This window comes from Artibeus jamaicensis, unplaced genomic scaffold (genome assembly GCF_021234435.1).
Source record: "Artibeus jamaicensis isolate MK-2021 breed Jamaican fruit bat unplaced genomic scaffold, CSHL_Jam_final scaffold_537, whole genome shotgun sequence".
Taxonomy (NCBI): Eukaryota; Metazoa; Chordata; class Mammalia; order Chiroptera; family Phyllostomidae; genus Artibeus; species Artibeus jamaicensis.
In genome coordinates this window covers 44,710,135-44,731,018 of record NW_026522047.1, presented here as the reverse complement: position 1 = coordinate 44,731,018, position 20,884 = coordinate 44,710,135, and the positions used below count along the sequence as shown (strand labels likewise).

Sequence of the window (20,884 nt, the reverse complement as noted above, 5' to 3'; positions counted from 1 at the left end):
TCTGGCCTGCATGTGCCCTGACTGGTAATCATACTCAGTGACCCTTTGGTTCACAGCCTGTGCTCAATCCACTGAGCTACATACACTGGCCAGGCTGTTGCAAGAGTTTTATCAGGAACAGAGAAAGCCTTCTCTTTGTCTCCTGGGTCTAAAGGTCTCTATCTCCCTGAAATCACAAGCACATAAAATACCCAATAAATGATTATTTACCCAATGGCACTGGAGTCACGTAGACACAGGTTCAAATCCAGGGACTACTGCTAATTGGCTGTGTGTTCCTGGGAAAGTGGTTAGTTCTCTTGGAGTTTGGTCTCCTAATTAGTGAGTGTGATACACATAAGCCCTCCCCTACTGAGCTGCGTAGAAGATCAGAGTTCTCTTTCCTTCCATTGGTACTCCCCACCATCTTTTTTCTCCCACAGAGGGAACCTATAAACAGGAGTCAGGTCATGACCCTCTACTGATCACAACGCTGCACACCTCTTATTTCTCTTAGAGCAAAAGCCAAAGTCCTTACTGCGTCCCACAGGGCTCTGCAGGACCTGTCAGTCCTCCTGCTCCCCTGCTCCATCACTCCGGTTTCTGGCCGCAGTGGTCTTATCACCAGACCTGTCAATCCCATGCCAGCCTCAGGGCCTTTGCACGTGTTATTCCTTCTGACTGGATCAATCTCCCTGAATATCTTCATGGCTCACTCCCTCATTTTCTAGAGGTATTTGCTCAAATGTCACCTTCTCAGGTGACACTGCCTCTAAAATCACTGCTCCCTTCCTACCCTACATTCTTCATCTGCCTTCCCTGGTGTCATTTGTTTCCAGAACATTCACCACATACTAACAGATGACATGTTCTTATTTTCCTGAGGCTTGCCTGTCTCCCCCACTAGAATGTCAGTGCCTAAATGAGAGTTCTTTGTTCCTGTCACTGCTGGCCCCCTTTGCTAAGAAGGGTGCTGGGCACCCAGTACATTCTCCATACATAGTAATTGATTGAACAAATGGAATGTAGAGAGAGCATTTTGCACAGGGCTCCCTTCCCACACCCCAACATATTGATTAGGAGCCTTAATGAAAGAGAGGTAATGACCTTGAGACCTGCATACTGCAAAGCTCAAAGTTTGAGCATTTTGGCCTAAGGCTGGGTGGAAGTCAAAAGTTAACAGGTCCAGCCCACTCCTGTAGATCAAAGGCTGAACTGCGTCAGCCTTTGTCTCTAGCGTCAGCCTGAGACCTGGAAAGGATCTCTGCTGGCCATAGGCATGATAGCAATGTAGAGGGCACACACGTCATCGTACACCTGGCCTTTCCTAGCCCCTTCCATCACTGTGCAAGGGTTTTCACTGAGGGCAGAGGTCAAGGCTGGAATATTGGGTGCAGCCCTCAGGAGATGCAGAACGTGGGTGTAGGCTTGATGGGGGGATCTGACCTATAGGGGGAGCTATCTAAAGTGCCCCTCCACCAACTGCCAGAATGTCTGCTCTATATTTTCAGGTCAGTTTCTGGGTAATGCCAAGCCCAGCAGGAGGAGTCTCCTACTGAGTCACCCCTCCACCCCAACCCCTGGGGCCGGGCCTGATTTGCATAGTCATTTCCATTCCCTTTTACCGGTAGTCCCCTTCAGTTTAGCCACAATAGGAATTTGGAGGAAAAAAGAAAAAGCACTACAGTCAGGTCCTGGCAGAGATTCAAACCTTCCTCAGGCCTTGAAACCTGGGGCAGAGCATGGGCTCACTGGGCCTCAGTTTCCTCCTCTGTCAAATGGGATATAATTGCCCCTACCTCACAGGGTTTGTGCCTACTTGAGCCCATGCACCCTCAGATCACCCATTTCCCACACTGCTCCTGCTCCATGGCTAGGAGCTGACCCCTGCACACAACATCTCCCTTGTCCACTGGCTTCTAACCGGGTTTCACCAGTGGTGGGCACTGAGGGGTAGACTAGAAAGCAGGAGGCTGGGAGAAGCCAGAGTATCTCTCCCCGACTGCTCCTGGCAGCATCTTCCACTGGACAAGGCCCCACAGTGAGCTAATTTCTAAATAGTCTCAACCTATTTACACTTTGGTTTTTTTAACCTATGTAACCCACCCCTGTATTAAACCCCCTCTGTTTGAGGTGCTTCTATTTTCCTGACTTAAGGCAGCTGGGAGGGATTTTGTTCATTTTTTGTTTTAAGATACAATTGAGATACAATAAAGCCTTCCCTTTTCAGTGTACAGTTCTGCAAGTTTCTACAAACACATGTAGTTACGTAACCACCAGCACAACCAAGATATGTTTGACCTTTTCTAGAATGTCATCGAAATGGAATACTACAGGGTGTAGCCTTTTGTGTGCAGCTTCTTTCCCTCCTTATAATGCATTTGAGATTCATCCATGTTGTTATTTATAACTAGTTCCTTCCTTTCTGAACTAGTGTTTCCAAATATATTCCTGAGTGATCTTCCGTGTAAGGCTCGGCTGCAGTCTGTCTACTCATTCCCTGGTGGAGGCAGCCACAGTGAGCTTTTCATGGGCTGGTATTTGCTGAACGTTTTAGGACAATAACTGGCACAGTATATATATGTATCAGCTGTTACTATTATGGGTTGGGGGGGTTGCTGAGAAGCGGGCCTCTGATGTTCCCCTCTCCCGTAAATGTGCATGCCTCTCTGGTCCAGAAGAGAGAGCCCACCCTTTCCAGGCTGGAAAGGGCCAAGACTGCATCTGGTGCAGACGTGGCAGGAACTGGCCTCCACTGGGAGCCTTCCCAGCCCATCCCTGAAGCTGAAAGTGGGCCCCAAGCCCACGGATGATGGAGATGAGGCAAGGCGAGGCGGCTGTAACTCCACCGCCTGCCAAGATCAGCATCTGGAAAGCTTCTCTGCAGCTGGGGCCCCTTCCCCCAGTGCTGGGGTGATGATGAGAAAGTTGGGACCTGTCTCAGACATTTCTTTTTATACAATTTCTCCTGCCAAAAGCTGAGAGCCCGGGAGTGGGTGGACGGTGGAGGCTCAGAGAGGCTTGAGGGCAGGCCTGGCCTCACTGATTTGAGGGAGCTCACAAAAATCAGAGCTCAGAGGGTTCCCCTCACCTGGATTACACAGAAGAGCACCCTGTATTACCAATGACTCGTGTGATCCTGAGTGGTATCACCCTCTGGGACAGGGAAGGGGGTCACTGCATCAGGACCAGGGGTGGGGACTGGGGCTGAAAACACTGAAACCCTCCCACTAGTGCGCACCTCAATTTCTTCATCTTTAATGTTTTTTTAAAATTTTTTTTATTTATTTACTTCTAGAGAGAGAACAAGGGAGGGAGAAAGAGAGGGAGAGAAAAACATCAACGTGTGGTTGCCTTTTGCATGCCCGTGACCAGGGACCTGGCCTGCCACCCAGGCATATGCCCTGACTGGGAATTGAACTGGCAACCTTTTAGTTCTCAGGCCTGTGCTCAACCCACTGAGCCACACCAGCCAGGGCTCAGTTCCTTCATCTTTAAATTGGGATGATGAGGAAAATGGAAAACTGTGGCGATGGTAAAAAAAAAAATCAGGGATTATCTTGGGTTTGGGGGGATGGAGGGGTGAAGAGGAAGAGCACAGAGGATTGGAGGGGAGCGAAACTATTCTTTATAGATACATGTCACTATACTCCACCAGCAGGGCCCACAGAAGGTGCAACACCAAGAGCAAACCACAGTGTAAACTCTGGACCTGGGGTGATAATGATGTGTCAATGTCGGTGCACCAGTGATAACGAAAGCACCTCCGTGGCACCATGTTGATGGTGGGGCAGGCTTCGAAGCCCTGGGGGCAGAGAGTGCATGGGGAACCACTGTGCTTTCCCCTCGATTATGCTGTGAACTTGAAACTGTTCTAAAAAGAAAGCCTATTTAAAACCATGGGGGGATGATAATATCCCCCACCTCCTAGGGTTGTGAGGGTTCCGAGAGGCGCACCCAGCGTAGTCTGCATCCTGTGAGCACTGGCCATTGTTGTCAGTGGCCCTGTAACTAGTGGAGGCTGGTCAGAGCCTCTTCACTTCTGTTTTCCCTTCCTAGTAGCTCCTCAAGGGAAGGGCTGTTTCCTTCCCATTCCACTTTTCTCTCCCAGGAGCCTCCCCAGAGCAGGGCTCAGCTTTCCCCTTGACCCCCACCCCCAGTCCAGACTACCAGGAAACCTAGGCCTGCAGTGTTTTCCAGTGCTCCAGTCTGTCCCCTCAGCTGACCCAGAGAGAGACCTAGTGTTGCCCCAGAAGTGGGAGGCGGGGGGGGGGGGAGGGGAGACAGAAGCTTGTGAGTATATCATCTTTGTCTAGGAGCCATGGCCTTCCTAACAGACGCCAGATATGCCGTAGCCTTGACATCACCCCCACCCCCGGGTCCCTGGAGGGATAGCAAACTGCTGAGCCAGCTCAGGCAAGTTAGGGGGGGCACTTCCTCCCCAGCCTTCAGGTCCCACAGACGGCTGAGATTTCCGCTCTGATAAGAACGGTACCCAGTTTTCTCTGTGGCTTGTCCCCTGTGTGTTGAACACCTGGTTTGGAGACGTTGCTCAGGCGACACACTTCACTTGGCAGAGGATTCAGTGAGATTTTGCTGAGATTCTAGTGGACCCCAGCATGATCTGGCCCAGAACTGAGCGGACACTGAAATCTGGCTCAGGAAAACAAGCAAAGTCAATGTCTGACTTTTCTTATCTCTGCATCAAAGCTCTGTTGCTCTGTGTTAGAACTATCCGGCTTCTTCTCTGTCTCCTCCATCACCCACTCAGATTTAGAGGGCAAAGCCCAATGAGCCATCACTGAAGCCAGCACAGAGCATTATATGAACATATATGCTGCATGCATATATGTAGCATTAATACATTGATTCTTAATATGCATTTCTTTTTTTAGTTTTTAAATAACAAGGCTTATTTTTTAAAAGATTTTATTTATTTTGCTTTTAGACAGAGGGAAAGGGAGGGAAAAAGAGGGGGAGAGAAACATCAGTGTGTGGTTGCCACTCATGTGCCCCCACACTAGAGACCCAGCCCACAACCCAGGCATGTGCCCTGACTGACAACTGAACTGGTGACCCTTTGCTTCACAGTCCGGCGCTCAAGCGCTCATTCCACTGAACCGCACCAGCCAGGGCTTAATATGCATTTCTTAATAATGCAAACATGCTTATCCTTAACATAAATTTGTTAATATTGATATGTTGAATAATAATATTGGTAACTTAACCATGTTATTATTTATTTATACTATTGATGATGATGATTATTATTACAGGAATGATTTTACAACTAGAAGTTAGGTCATTTGTTACCTTTTATTTGATTTTTCAGGTCTTTGTAAATTTTTTGAATTGGTAATATGAGCTAAAAATTTCAAACAGCTCCCCAGTGCATAGTATAAAAAGTCTGGCACCTTCTCGCCTGTTCCCTTGCTCTGCCCCCCCCCCCCCCCGGTTCCCTTCCCCAAGTTTAACCACTGTGACGCGTGCCATTTTTGGTTTTTGTTTTTTTAGGGGACAGCTCAGAGTCCCCCACAACCACAAAGTCCGCAGTTGAGTTTCCCACATTTGGGGAAATCCCAGGGATCAGCACATCTGGAAGGCAATGGGTGAGCCTCACCCTGGGAAAGCCACCTTTGCGACTCTGGTTTCTTCCCTGTCAGGTGAGTATGTGTGACAGGTGTCTCGTGCCTTCTCCCAGAGATGGCCTGTGGGCAAATACACAGGCAAATGTGTGTGTATTTATACAGCCCTTATAAATACACCCAGGAGTTCAAGCGAACAATGCAAACTGGTCTATATTATGCTTTTTTCAACATAACGTGTTGAAGACAGTTTCACATCAGTACAAATAAGGCTACTCTAGCCCTGGCTGTGTGGCTCAGTTGGTTGGAATGTTGTTCTGTGCACCAAAAGGTCATGGGCTGCATACCGGGCAGGGCACATACCTAGGTTGTAGGTTTGATTCCTGGTCAGGGCATGTACAGAAGGCGACCGATCGATGTTTCTTTCTCACACTGATGTTTTTCTCTCTCTCTTTCTGTCTCTCTAAAATCAATAAACATATCCTTAAGTGTGGATTTTAAAAAGCAAGATGACCCATTTTAATTTTGAAATGTGCATTAATGGATCCATTTTAATTTCCTTTATCATTTTGCTTTTCAGCACTATTTATGAGGCATAGTATGCATTCAGAAGAGTACACCTACTTCTTTAAAAAAAAAGATTTTTATTTATGTAATTTTTAGAGGGGTAAGGGAGGGAGAGAAACATCAACGTGTGGTTGCCTCTTGCACATCCCCTACTGGGAAGCTGGCTTGAAACCCGGATGCGTGCCCTAGACTGAGAATCCAACTGGCCACTTTTTGGTTTGCAGGCCAGCAATCAATCCACTGAGCCACACCAGACAGGTACACCTACCTCTTTTTTATTGGTTGCACTGTCTGAGTATGAAGCAGCTTTCATTTTTTTCAATCTCAGCTTTATTGAGATATCATTGACATATAAAACTCTAAGATATTTAAAGCACATTTCATAGTGATTTGATACATGTATACATTCTGAAAAATTCCCCCACTGAGTTAATGAACACATCCATCACTTCACATATTTATCTGTGTTTTTGTGTGTGGGGTGTATGTGTATGTGTGAATAGGTAAGTCCTACTCCAGCAAATTTCAATTATAGCATAAGTATTAGTAACTATAGTCACCATGTTTCACGTTAGATTCTGAAACCCTATTTATCTTATTGCTGAGAGTTTGTATCCGTTTGCTAACCTCTCCCTATTTCCTGGACTCCAGCCCCAGCAACCACTTTCCTACTGTTTCTATGAGTTCGACTTCACTCTTTAGATTCCATATAGAAGTGATACCATGCACTATTTATCTTTCTCTGTGGTTTATTTCACTCAGCATAATGCCCTCAAGGTCCACCCATGTTGCAAATGACAGGGTCTTCTCCTTTTTCAAGGCTGTATAATATTCCATTATATACAGGGTCTGGCACAAGTGACACTCCTGTTTTATTACCAAATCATAAGCATGTAGTTCTGTAACACAATATCACACTCAAACACACCATATGACATTTTAGGTGAAATGTTCAAATGAAAACTATAAATTATTACACCCATATTATTACCCTACCAACCACACTCAAGCAGGTATTACTTCTGCCAGGCCCTGTATATTTTGTATATGTGGAATTATAAGTGGAAAATTATATATATGGACATATATATCCATATACATACATCACACTTTCTTTATCCGTTCATCCCATGGAGAACACAGGTTGTCCCCATGTCTTGGCTATTGTGAATAATGCTGCAGTAAATGTGGGCATGGAGATATCTTTACATCATTTTGCTTTTTTGAAGTATAATGCACACGTAGAAGAGTGCGCCTGTCCTTTCCCTTCCTTTTATTGCCCTGTCTGGGAATCAAGCAGGCTTAATTTTTAAATTTAATTTATTATTGGAATGATTAAACATGTTACAAGCCCTGGCTGGTGCCGTTCAGATTGAACCTGTGAACCAAAAGGTCACCAGTTTGATTCCCAGTCAGGGCACATGCCTGGGTCCTGGGCCAGGTCCCCAGTTGGGGACAGGCCAGAGAAAACTGATGCATGTATCTCTCACACATCCATGTTTCTCTCCCTCTCTTTCTCCCTCCCTCCCCCTCTCTCTAAAAAATGAATAAGTAAAATCTTAAAAACAAGATGTTACAATAATATGCATATGTTACAATGGTGAAAAGAATTCAGAGAGTGAAATCAGCCTCTGTCCCATGCATGCCCTGTCTCCATCTTTAAGTTCCTCTTCCAGGAAATTTACCAATTTTTTCTTCTTGCAATATTCTGGATATTCTGCACACACCCAGTAGAACATCAGCTTGGTAGGACAGGAAGTTTTGCCTGTTCTGTTCCTTGATTTGTCTCTATCCTTTAGAATAGTGTCCGGTACATACTGGACACAGATGTTCAGTGTATTCGGTAAATGAACATATAAACAGGTTATATATGCATTTTCACAAGCAGTACTCTCCTAAAAGGCTGAGTGAGGGAAAGGAGTCAACAAGAGCCAGATAGAGGGCCTGGCAGGGTGTTCAGTTGGTTAGAGCATTGTCCCAGCACACCAAAGTTTCGGGTTCCATCTCTGGTCAAGCACATACAAGAATCAACCAATGAACCCTGGTCAGGTAGCACAATTGGTTAGAGCATGGGTCCAGATATGCCAAGGTTGTGGGTTTGATTCTAGTCAGGGGACATACAAGAATCAAACAATGAATGCATAAATAAGCAGAACAACAAATCAATGTTTCTCTCTCTCTCTCTCTCAAAAAGAAAAAGAAAAGAACCAGATAGAGTATTGGTTCCAACTTGCCAGGCAGGGCCCAACCTGGGCTCGCTGGTCATCGGGCAGCGAGGGCAGGACAGCCATGCACAAAGGCAGGGTAGGATGTTGGTTGCATCCAGTCTTCTAAGGGAGAGAAGGCAGTGCCTGAATTCTGAGATCCTGTCACCGCTGAAAACAGTTCTGTATTTGGGACAGGGCGTGGCAATTGGTAGGAACTTCTTTTTTAAATGAACACACACTAGGCACTTAATGCCTATTTACTGCGTTGACACACAGTAGGTGCTTCATGGCTCCTTGTAGAATAAATAAAGGGAATCCCACGCCGTCCTCCAATTCCAGGGTCCCAGCGATGGGCCGAGAGTACACCTTTACTTGAAGACAGTTGTTTCAGGTTTCGGCCACCTGGCCAGGAGCAACGTACAGTCACGGGGCTGAGTGACGTCACGCTCCAGCAGGTTCTCACGGGAGGCAGCTGGGAGGAACAGGGCGGGAGTGGTCGGGTGGGGGGAGTGGCGCGGACAAAGGGACCGGCTCACCACCCCCACCGGCCCCAGCGCGCTCCGTGCTCGCAGCTCACATCTGGAATTCATTGCAGCTACCGCCGGAAAGGGGCGGAGAGGAGGGCGGGGCGAGTGGGGGGCCAAGGCTGTGCCTCTCCCCGCCCCCCGCTTCATCCAAGTCCCAAGCCCCGGGACGCAGCCGAGCCCGGCGGGCAGCCCCAGCCCCAGCCGCGGCCGTCCCGGGGACGAAGACGCCAAAGCCCCTCCGGCCAGGGCAGGGACCCGGGCCCGCCTAACCAGGTGAGCTTGTTTGGCGAGGGGAAGGCAAAAAGGCGGCCCCGTCCTCTTGGGTCGCGGGATCTCAGCCAAGGGGCCCGGCCGGGGAGCGGGGGCTCACCGCGGCGCGCACGCGCCGCCGCGCTCCCGCTGCGCTGAGGGAGTGGTCGTCGTGGGCCCTCCCCACCACTCCGGGCGGCCGGCACGGCCTCGACTGCGAACCCCCGGACTGCACTCCCTGCCTTACCCAGCGGCAGGAAGTTAGTGGCGAAAAGGCGGAATCCGAGCGCTTTGACCGGAGACTGGAAGTCAGGACAGCTTGCCCGGGGAGTTTGGGGAGTGTGTAGGAGGTGGGTAGGGCGCCCCTCTAGGCTGACTCCGGCGGGGCAAAAGGTGCTGTACGCCCGGAGCCTCCAAGCCAAAGGGGCGGGTCTCCGGAGGAAGGCACTCGTTCGCTACACATCTGGCTCTCTGCCTCAGTTTCTTCGAGTAGTCTTCTTCAGTTCCTCTGAGGGGACGTGGCTTTTTTTTTCTGGAAGGAAAGGGAACGTGACTATGTGACTCTGGCGCCTCATCTTTCCCCTGGGGCCCGGGTATGGGGCATGAGTGCAGGCAGGCGTGAGGGGCACGAGTCCCGCTCCGTCCCGGGCCCAGAAGTGCCTCGGGACCTCGCCCCCTCCTCGGGCACCAGTTGACTCACCCGGGGATTTCCACCCTCTCCCCCAACTCTGTTCTAGTCAGACGCTCCAGGCGCCACGCGCTGAGCCCACGCTCTCCCTCGCGGCCGTGCAGCATTCGCAGTGTGGCTGAGGCTGGGATCTCCCCCACCACACTCCCCAAGTCCTCTGCGAATACTGAGCCGGGGCCCCCGGCGAGACGGAGAGGGGTCCCCCGACCCCACTTGTAGATGTGGAGGTCCCGCGCGTGTGGCGATCGCAAGAGAGAGGAGGTGCGGCCCCAGGGGCCTGGAGTGTGGATACCGCGCATTCCACGGCCAGATAAGGAGGCTGAGCCTGTGGCCCGAGGACGGGGGCGGGTCCTGTCGCTGTCTCCAAGGCTTTGCCAGTCTGCCGGGTAGTGAGGACCGCCTGCAGTCAGGGGCGTCTCCAACCTCCTTTGCTGTTGTTTGGGGCTGGGCAGAGTTTAGGAGCCTCCACCCTCCAGGGCCCACTGGGGCCGTATTCACTTTTCATTGGCTTTTTTGGGTTTCTTTCATTCATCTGCACATCCATACATCCATTCATCCATCCCACATGTTTTCTGAGTACCTTCTGTGTGCGAAGTATCATTGCGAAGGGGCCACAAACGGACTTGGTCACTGACACTTGCATTCTAGTTTGGAAGCCAGACAGAAAACTTGAAATATTGTACAATCATACTTTTCCAAATTGCCAAGTGCTGTGAAGATAACAAAGAAAGGTGCTGTGACAGAAAGCGCCTGGTGAAGGTGGTTATAATAGACTGGTGGTCAGAGCAAGTGACTTTAAAACTTCAAGAAACTTGAAAGATGAGACAGTCATCCAAAGTTTGGGGGGAAGAGTGTGTCAGGTGGAGGACTGGCAGGAGCAAAGGCTTTGCGGGTGGTTGGCTGGTGGGAGGTCAGTGTGTCTGGAGTGGAATGACCCTGGGGAAGAGTAGAAAGAGGCTAACTGGGCAGGGGTCAGGCCATTTGGTGTAGTTGGGAGCCATGAAAGAGTTTGGAGCTCAGTGATATATTGGAGTCCTAAATTAAATGGCTCCCCCTGGCTGCTGTATAGTGAATGGTCATATGGGGGAACCTTGACAGCCCAAGAGAAACCAAAAGAAAGGACGGGGTACCGTCTTAGGGCAAGAGGAATGGAGGGCCTGCCTCAGTGGAACTTGAGGGAGGGGCTCCTGGAAGCCACTGAGCTTTTTCCTGCCTGCTTCCCTGCTACTCTCACCCCGAACAATCTTGATCTTTCTCTTCTCTGCAACCCCCCGTTGCTTGTCTCTCTTGCTCTGTTTCAGGCCTGGCCATTCTCTGGTTTTGAGCCCAGTGACCTCTTACTGAGCCTCTGGGAGGGAGCCAGGGCTGCCTTGCTGAAGGTGAGCTGGAGACAGGTCGTGTGTGCAGCCAAGCCTGGGAACCGACACAGGGAAGAGAAGCAGGCAAGGCATGCATCTGCCAGCCCCAACCCCAGCTGGCTTCCTCTTTCTGGAAAGCACCAACCTTCCTTAAGCTCCTGCTTTACTTAGCAAAATCCTAGTTGGGAAGATGAGATAGTATGGGTTTCAGTTTCCTCTTTTCTAACTAGTAGAGCCACCACTCCTGAGGATGCCTTGACAGACAGCCTCCAAGTGAGGGTGCAGTGCCCCTTTGTTCCCCCTTAGGGAAGAAGACAGACATTTTGGTCTGTTCCTGGGGTTCAAGGCTGAACCCACTTCTTATTTCTTCAGGAAGTGGCCATACATTGTTCTCTTGGCCACCAGATTGGAGAGAGTGGTGCCCCACTTCAGGGAAGGAGGGGGTGGCCATGAGACACGCCCTGGGCTTCTGGCCCCACCAGCAAGGGTGCTTCCCAGGCCTTGTGACGGGGCCTTGAATCTCAATTTTAAACTCCAGGAAGGGCCCAGTAGGCCAGGGCAGCGTGGGGGCGTCTGGTCGGGGTGACCCAGCGGTCAGACCGCAGTTCAAACTCTCCCCAGGGACATTCACACAGCTTTAACTCTCCTCGGAAAGAAGGGAACTCCAGCCTCCTGGAAAGGACCAGATTGGTAGTGCTGGCTGTAGAGCGCTCCCGACTTGGCCAGTCTGATGATGAGGATGAAAAGCTCAGGCCAATAATTGAATAGCTGAATGCCCTGGGATTGAAAATAAGCCAGTCAGGGTGTGGGCTGTTTCTGGCCCAATAGTGGGTCTGGTAGGGCCAAGCCAGCTCCTGTCTGGCTGCAGAGGGCATTGGGGCGCCCGAGGCCCTGTCCTGCACAGGAACAAGGGGCCTCTCTGTGTGGCGATCTGGGCAGGGCGGCATTCCCCGGGGAAGCACACAAGCCTTTCTCTGTTCTCTAACTAGGACGGATGTCCCTTTGCCCAAGGGGAGCAGCTGCCTCTCTATTAGGCCATGGTCCAGGGCACTTCTCTGAGGGCCCAGACAGAGTTGGCCTAGCGACCCCAGAAGTCCCCCATCACTCCAGGGCTCACTAGGAACCGGCCTAACCAGCCTTTCCTGGAACTCTGCTCCTGACCCACCTGTGGTTCTTGTCAGGCCTTGCCAAATATATGTCCAGGGACCTGGGGAGGGCTTTTCCTGTGCTCCACCCCCCACCCTCATTTAGCTAAAGGCTCTCCTCATGCAAGGCAGACACTGCTGCAGCTCCTCTGAGACAGCCCCCGCCCAAGCTGGAGGGAGGCCATGATGCTGGCCTTGCCTTTCATCATCCTCTCTGCCCCTCTTCCTGGCTTTCATGGAAACAAATACCGCCGCCCCCATCCCGGCAGGGCTGCACGCCCCCTCACCTCTCACAGGACTTCAGCTGCCCCATCCTCCCAGCCAAGACCTCCCAGACTGGTCTCCTGTGGCTCCCCTATCCCATCACCTCCTTCCAGCCTTCCCTACAGCGGATGTGACTGGGGATTGAGGACTCCACCCTGTTTGTTCCAGGGGCCTCACATCTGGATTTCATCCTGGCTAGGGGGGAGGGGGGTGCTAGTGCTCTGCCTACCCCTCTGGATCCTCTGTCTAAGGGCAGGGCTAGATGGTGCTGATGAGAACAGGCTGTTGGGAATCTTGTCTGGCTGGCTTAGTCAACATCCCCTCCCAAAAGACTGGGTGGAGGGCACCGAGTCCCAAGCAGTGTGTGGCAGGGAAAGGGGAGCTAATAATCTTTACTGAGTGCTTGCTATGTGCTATGGGTACCTCTGGCATCATTCAACAGGATTTTCTTATTACACCTATGAAGTGGGTTTTCTTCTCCCATTGCACAGATGAGGATGTTGAGGCTGTATACCGATTGACTTGGTCAAGATCCCACAGCGTGTCACAGTGGAGTGAGGTTTGCCTCACCCAGGATTGCCTTCAAGACCCATATCCTTTAAGATGTTGTGACCTCTGGGTTGCCAGAACCTCAGGGCTGCCCTGGTGTCTCCCCAAGACTTTATCTGGGGAGTACCCATGGCCTCAAGGCTTATACCCAGCTTAAAATCTAGGGCAGTGGGTGGTAATGTAGTGCTGGCAGCATCAAGCATCTCTTTGACCCAGGCTGGCAGGTGGCACGAAGCCCAAGGCAAGCCTTCTAGTTCCTGCCCACAGCTTGCTCTCTGGGTAGGTGGACAAGGCTTCTGGAAGTCCACTTTGTGTCCTTCATGCCATTCGTTTGGGGGAGCTTCTGAGAGGCAGTGTGGCCTAGACGTTATAGAGGTTTTGAAGCAGGTCTCTTTGGCTGTATCACTTACTAACTTCGATACGTTGGGAAAGTCTATCAATGTCTCCAGGTTTCCCATCTGTAAAGCAAGGGATCCTGAAAATTTTGACTTCATGTGGCCATTCGGTGAGGAGTGATGGGCTGGGACTCGACCCAGGAAGTCAGACCCAGGGACTCGACCTGTCCAAAGTCAGAGCCCGGGCAGCAGCCACAGCACTGACCTGTCTGTCTCTCTCTCCTTTCTGCAGCTCTGACAGCTCCATGGCCTCGGCTGGCCACTGAGCCCCACCATGGGCAACCTGTACTCGGAATACCTAAGCACCACCAAGGTCGAGGAGCACTACAATTACACCAAGGAGACACTCATCATACAGGAGACAGTCTCCCGGCAGGTGGCCTCAGCCCTCATCATCATCCTGTGCTGTGCCATAGTGGTAGAGAACCTGCTGGTGCTCATCGCGGTCGCCCGAAACAGCAAGTTCCACTCAGCCATGTACCTGTTCCTGGGCAACCTGGCCGCCTCGGACTTGCTGGCAGGCGTAGCCTTTATAGCCAATACCTTGCTCTCAGGCTCTGTCACACTGCATCTGACACCTGTACAGTGGTTTGCCCGTGAGGGCTCAGCTTTCATCACACTCTCTGCCTCTGTCTTCAGCCTCCTGGCCATCGCCATTGAGCGACATGTGGCCATTGCCAAGGTCAAGCTCTACGGCAGTGACAAGAGCTGCCGCATGCTGCTGCTCATTGGGGCCTCGTGGCTCATCTCACTGGTTCTGGGTGGCCTGCCCATCCTTGGCTGGAACTGCCTGGGACGCCTAGAGACCTGCTCCACCGTTCTGCCGCTCTACGCCAAGCCCTACGTGCTCTGTGTGGTAACCATCTTCTCCGTCATCTTATTGGCCATCGTAGCTCTGTATGTCCGCATCTACTGCGTGGTCCGCTCCAGTCATGCCGATGTGGCCGGCCCACAGACACTGACCCTGCTCAAGACGGTCACCATCGTACTAGGTGTCTTCATTGTTTGTTGGCTGCCTGCTTTTAGCATCCTGCTCCTGGACTATGCCTGTCCTGTACACTCCTGCCCTATCCTCTACAAGGCCCATTACTTTTTTGCTTTCGCAACCCTCAACTCGCTGCTCAACCCTGTCATCTACACGTGGCGCAGCCGGGACCTTCGGTGGGAGGTACTGCGGCCGCTGCAGTGCTGCCGGAGGGCGGCCGGGGTGCAAGGACGGCGGGTTGGGGCCCCAGGCCACCGCCTCCTGCCCCTCCGCAGCTATAGCTCACTGGAGAGGGGCACCCACATGTCCACGTCGCCCACGGTTCTGGAGGGCAACACAGTGCTTTGAGGGACAAATGGGCTGACAACCAGGCCATGGCAGAGGGCACCGTGGGCAGGTGCCGGGTGATTTCAGACAGAGATGTGGGACAGCCAAGCACGATGGCCACCTCAACAGACCTGGGTTGATATCGAAAATCTTTCATACCTGGGATGGCCAGTTGAGGCACTGACCAGTTAGAAGGCAGAGCCGCAGGAGGGTCCTGGAGGCTAGTGCAGTGACTGGTGTAATCCCTTCAGAACTGGACTGTGAGCAGGTCTGGGAGACCTGGAAAGGACCCGGGTGACAGCAGGCAGGCACTCAAGCAGAGCTCAGGACAGGAGCAATTCACAGCGTGGTACAAAGGATTTTATTGCATGACTGACCTCCACCCTGTGCCAGACTCTTCTCTGAATTCACTCCCCTTGTCATCTTCTGGCAACTTCAGGCCACTTTCCTGGAATCGCTGTTCTGAGGGGCTGGAGGCCTCCTCCCTGACCATCAGGGCAGCCCCAGCTAACAGCTCCCTGGGCACAAATCCACAGCTTCCCCAAATTTCACCAGCTGACACTTCAGCCACTTCTTCTCTCTCTTCTTACTCCACAAGATGCCAGGAAACCATGGGCTGGAGGGGGAGGGTGCCGAACCCCATTTTCAGACCTCGTGGGCCAGCTGCACTGTTTGGGACACAGAGAACTCACCAAGGGCTAGAAAAACCTGTCTGGGGTCCTGGCAGCAGGGCGCTGAGGAGGCCTCTGGGTCTCTCAAGGTCACAGGGTGAGACTTGGGAAACTCTTAGCTGAGGACCCTTCCACCCCACAAAACAACCACCCACAGTCTGCTTCCTCCTCCACCTCCAGCTGAGGTGCCAGATCTCCTAAGGCAGGGCAGCCTTGAGCCCGCTGTGCCTCCTTTCAAGGTGCATTGGCTGGAGTAGGGAATGGAGGTGCTAGGGACATTTGTAGGGGCTCTCCCCTAACCTGCCCCATCAGGGCTTTGCTAAATCCTGTGGATAGATAGAAGAATCGCTACGGTACAAACATATATTTATGTGTGTCAGCCAGTGTCCGTGTGTGTGTCTGTGTTGGTGTAAGTGATGCCTGTGATGCCCTGTCCCCACTATGTTCCCCCAGAATGGATGCTGTTCTGTCTCCTTATGTGTGTGTTGAAGCTGCCAAAGAGGGGCCTGGCTCCAGACAGACCCCTTTGTAATCGCTGGCTCGTTTCCCCACTTGAGAGCTGGGCTGCAGCTCACCTTGGGGAAGGAAACAATATGCCTCAAAATAATTTTTTGTGAATCAAAGAAATCCTCCCAGCAAAGGCTAGGAGGGTCTTTGGTGGGGGCAAGGAGCCGGTTGGGGGCTTGTTTCCCCTCCTTCTGCTCCCCAGATGTCCCTCCAATGTCTGAGACGACCCAGGCCAATAAACGGTTCAATCGCTCTTTCTGATGCCTGTGTCTTTTCAGGTTTAAGGTGGTAGTTCCCCTGTTAGCGCCCTGTGGCTGGGGGTGAATGGGATGGAGGGTAGCTGCTGCCCAGGCAGCTCACCACCTTTTGTCAGCCTTTCCTTTCTGAGCCCCCCCCCCTCACCCTGCCCAGACCAGGGCTGCAGTGGCTTCTGAGGAAATGGGACCAACGCAGGCATCTCCCCAGGGCAGTTGTCTGCGTCCTCCTTGCTTTCCTTCAAAGGAAGATCTGGTGGGTGGTGGGGGCCCCCTTCCCCATCCCAAATACATGTCCCTCCCTTGGAGCTGGAGAGATAATTTTGGGGACTCCAAGCCCAGATGGCCCTTCACATCTCCATGTTCCTCAGAGCAATGGCTGCCCGAGCACTTTCCAGGCGCAAAGAAAGGATGCGAATCCTCAGGAGGTGGGAGTTACTATAAAATCCTTTTATGGAGATGGGGGTTCAGAGAAGTTAAGTGAGCTGCTCAGGATCACACAACAGTCGGGGCAGCACCTGTCTAGATTGGAACTCAAATGGGCTGATTTGAGATCCTGCCAACTCTACCAGTGAGTGGGCCAGAGAGAGTATCCTCAACACCCTCTGTGCCATGGAAATGTGGGCCGCTAGCCCCAGCCAGCCCCATGCAGAACAGGGGAACACAGTGAGGTTCAGGGTCCCGTGGCTCCTTTAAAGATCTGAGCTTTGTTTGGGAGAACAGACCCCCCCAGCTGAAGCCTCGCCCAGCAACACCAGCACAAATACTAAGGCAGCCAGGGAGAAGGGAGTGAGGTAAACAGAAGTTGGAGGCTGAAAGGCCTGCACCCGCATCAGGATTCCCCTTCCTCCAGCAGTGCAGAGGCATCCTCTGTTTGGAAACCTGGGCTCTTGCTGAGATTGGGAAGGAGAGGCGTAGGCCAAGCAGGAATCAGTAAATTTCTCCCAACTACCCATGTGCTTCCTCCTCCTCCTCCAGGCCTTCGCTAAAATGCCACCTCCCTGTTGAAGCCTGCCCTGATCTCCCTCTTCCCTCTCAGTCGACCCTTTGCCTATTTATTACCTGGCAGTGTATTATATAACAGTTTACCTGTCTTCTTCCTTTAAAACAAGAAAAACGAAGATAGGCTTGCATCCGTGTTATTCGCCACTGTGTCTCTAGCGTGTTAAACAGCATCTGGCATATTCCTACCACCGGACCTTTGCGCCTGCTATTTCCTCTGCCTGAAATGATCTTCCCCCAGACATCCTTGTGACTCCCCCCTCCTCCTTCAGATCTATATTTAAATATCACAACCCAGGTAAGGCCTCTGGCCTTGCCATGCACGAGTTTCTTTTCCTACCTGCCTTTCTTGCTACTCTTGAACATGGAACACATTTTGCTTCATCCTGTTTATTTTTTACCTTCCCCTTTAGAACGCTAGTCCCATGACAGCAGGGGTTAGTGTCTGTCTTCACTGCTTGGCCTCAGAACAGTGACCGGCACACAGTAGGTACTCAGTAAGTGTCTGTGAAATAAATGAAAGTAAAAGCAAATGATGGTCATTTCAGTAAGTGTTCAGTGCTGTGAAGAAAAAATAGTGGAGGCGACAGTTTTGGGGTACTCAGTCACTAGCATCAGCACCCTTAACAGGTGAGGAAACTGAGTTACAGAGAGGTCAAGTGAATGCCCAAGGTCACATAGCATGCAGGTGGAAGTGTCCAGATTTGAACCCAAGCACTCTTGATTGAAGATCACAATGATATCTGATCCTTCTCAATATCCCGAAGATCTACTTTACTGGTATCTCCAATATTGGGGCTTAGAATGGAAGGGACCAACTTAAAGGGCTGCAAATGACTTTTACTTCCTTTTCCCCTAATGAGGCTGTTGGATATTAGAAAGCACCAGAATAATCTGGAAGAACCTATTAAAATGTAGATTCTGCCCTGGCTGGTGTGGCTCAGTAGATTGAGTGCAGGCCTGTGAACCAAAGGGTCACCAGTTTCATTCCCAGTCAGGGCATGTGCCTGGGTTGCAGGCCAAGTCCCCAGAAGAGGGTGCGTGAGAGGCAACCACACACTGATGTTTCCCTCTCTTTCTCCCTCCTCCTCTCTAAAAGAAAAAAAAATTGTTTTAAAGGAAATAATGCAGATTCTTAGACTCTGCCATGAGAGATTCTGATTGAATGGGTCTAGGGTGACCCCAGCAATGCTCGTTTCTCAACAAACACTTCCAGGTGTCATCTTGGGACTATAGTCTAAGAAAAGGTCTAGACTCTGCAACCTCAGCAGAACTTTCCGCAGGGAGGGAACTGGGCCATATCTGCCCTGCACACTTGTGGGCAGTTTAGCACTTGAAATATGATTAGCGTGATGCAGGAACTACTGTATTTTGCCATGTACAATGCACTCTCGTGTATAATGTGTGCCTACATTTTTGTGTGCTTTATACATGGGATTATTATACTCATGGCATGTAATTGTTATACCCATGTATAATGCAGATCTTTATTTTGCCCTCAAAAATTTGGGCAAAAAAAGTGTGCATTAAACGTGGCTAAATATGGTTAATTTTAACTTTAAACTGATAAGAACAGATACTGCACTTGATCTTAGCCAAAAGGCCGAGAAGCGATGGTAAATTTTAACTTTAATTAATTCAAGTGTAAATAGCCACACATGGCCATTAACATTTCTCCACCGTGAATCTCTGGTTTCTGCAGCCTCAGGGCAGCTGAACTCTCTGGGCATATGCCGCTAATTCAACAAAAATCATGTCTCACCATCATCATCATTATTATTATGAGCAACATGGTAGCTTTCTTATGTCACTTCATGATTTTTGGAATATTTTTTGAATAATGATATCAAGATTAGTCTCAGCTGCAAATGACAGAAGACACCAAATATTAGTAACTTAAGAAAGAGAAATGCATACCTGACCCTTGGCTGAAGACTTCATCCACGCACATCAAATAAATGGGCTCTGGGGCTTGGGAGTTAAAAAAAGAAAGAGAAGTGACTTTCTCATATAAAAGGGTTTCAGAGGAAATTGGTCCTGGGTAAGAAGGACAGATGCCTATTCATTAGCATCCAGGCTGCTGTCTGTCCATTCGTCCCTCCATCCATCCGTCCACTGAAGTCTATCTGTCTGTGTATCTATTTATCTGTCTGTCATCCATCCACCTAAATACTTTCTGTTTCCTAAGAACAAAGCACTCTCCTATATAACTTCAGTAAAACTATCAAAATCAGGAGATCTGCAAACCTTAATCAGATTTTACTGATGGTCTCATTACTGACCTTTATAATCGCAGGAGGAAATCCCAGACCACCTGTTACATTCAGTTGTCTTTTCAGTGTCCTTCAGTCAGAACAGTTTCTGAACCTCTATCTTTTGTGACCTTGGCATTTTTGAAAAATATAGGTCAGTTACTTGGTAGAATGTCCTTCAACTTGGATTTGTCTGATGTTTCCTCATGATTACATTCAGACTATGCTTTTTTTTGACAGAAATAACACAGAAGTAATGTGTTTTTCTCACTTAGTCTCATTACTAGTCATGTTAACTTGGATCACTTGGTGGTGTCTGCCAGTTTTTGCACATTAAAGTTATGATTTCCCCCCTTGTAATAACTACTTCGTGGGCTGGTATTTTGAGACTCTGTAAATAGCCTGTTACTTATCAAACTTTTACTCCTTTATCATCCATTCTTGTCTGAATCAATTATTACTCACCAGATATCTTTCAGAAAATTGCAGGACATCACGTGATTTCATTGTAGATAAGCCACTTTTTATCTTCAAAAGAAAGCAATACTTTTTTTCAACTTAACCACAATACCATAATTATGTTTACTAAAAGTATCAACCAGTGTTAAAATTTCCCGCTGTTTGTTTTTATAGGTGTATCTATTTTTTATGCAATCTGTATAAAAATACATTTATTCATAGTATGGTTATCACACATTTTCTTGCATTTCTGTCCTCTCAACTTGTTTAGTAGGACTGGAAAGTAGATTGAAATCTACTTTCCTTCAAATTCTCATTCTGATCTTACTCTTATACGTTAACCTCCCGTAAACCATCTAACCACTGTTTTCTTTTTTTTAACATTTTATTTCTTTGAATTAGAATGCAAATAAGGCCCTGACATGGTATTTAGTGAATTTCTTAAGTTTTCCTTGTTAAACAATAGATTTAACTACCTATTTAACCTTGTTTAATTGAAGTTTATAATTCATTTATTGAAGAAACCAGGTTGTTTGCCCTGGAGAGTTTCCTAATTTGGTGTTAATTGATGGCATCCCCTTATGTCATATTGCTCTTCCCCAGTCCAATTTAAGATTGATAGTTTTGGCTCAGAGGTGGTGCTGAAAAGTTCTAGCAGGAGAATATGATATCTGGCTGTTTCTCTATTTTACTGATGACTAAGACTAGTCGGGGGTTCAGATGGCATCAGTCTGAACCTGCCTTGTAAGTTCCCCATCCAACTGTTACCTGATGGTGTGATCGTCCATGAACAACTGACTGTTGTCTGGACCCATCGCTGCGTGAGCAGTCTTCAAAGAGTTTCTAATCTATCTCCCCACCCTCACATCCCACCAGTTTTCTCATTTGTCTGCAAAGCAAATGTACTTTCCCCC

The 20,884-nt window shown here is 49.7% G+C and overlaps 1 protein-coding gene, 1 long non-coding RNA gene and 2 other non-coding genes across 8 annotated transcripts; 1 reads left to right on the top strand and 3 right to left on the bottom strand.

The window, feature by feature from the left end:
• Positions 1-5,490: 5,490 nt before the first annotated feature.
• Positions 5,491-5,650, bottom strand: LOC119037089 (U1 spliceosomal RNA). Its single transcript, XR_005080148.2, has one exon. It is a non-coding gene; the product is annotated as a U1 spliceosomal RNA (small nuclear RNA).
• On the top strand, positions 5,571-20,086 carry S1PR2 (sphingosine-1-phosphate receptor 2). Of its 5 annotated transcripts, none has more exons than XM_037129137.2 (3): positions 8,896-9,138; positions 11,104-11,181; positions 13,746-20,086. In XM_037129137.2, exon 3 carries the CDS (start codon positions 13,788-13,790, stop codon positions 14,844-14,846), a length of 1,059 nt encoding a protein of 352 aa, XP_036985032.2. In that variant the 5' UTR covers positions 8,896-9,138; positions 11,104-11,181; positions 13,746-13,787; the 3' UTR covers positions 14,847-20,086. The 5 variants fall into 5 exon arrangements, with proteins under 5 accessions (XP_053514570.1, XP_036985032.2, XP_036985031.2 ...); XM_037129136.2 differs by having other exon boundaries at positions 11,104-11,244; XM_053658594.1 differs by having other exon boundaries at positions 11,104-11,249.
• LOC119037086 (uncharacterized) lies at positions 6,278-9,898 on the bottom strand. Its single transcript, XR_005080147.2, has 3 exons — positions 9,815-9,898; positions 9,362-9,646; positions 6,278-8,810 (listed from the first exon to the last, which is right to left on the bottom strand). It is a non-coding gene; the product is annotated as an uncharacterized LOC119037086 (long non-coding RNA).
• Positions 18,692-18,874, bottom strand: LOC119037091 (U2 spliceosomal RNA). The gene has a single exon (XR_005080150.2). It is a non-coding gene; the product is annotated as a U2 spliceosomal RNA (small nuclear RNA).
• Positions 20,087-20,884: the final 798 nt, after the last annotated feature.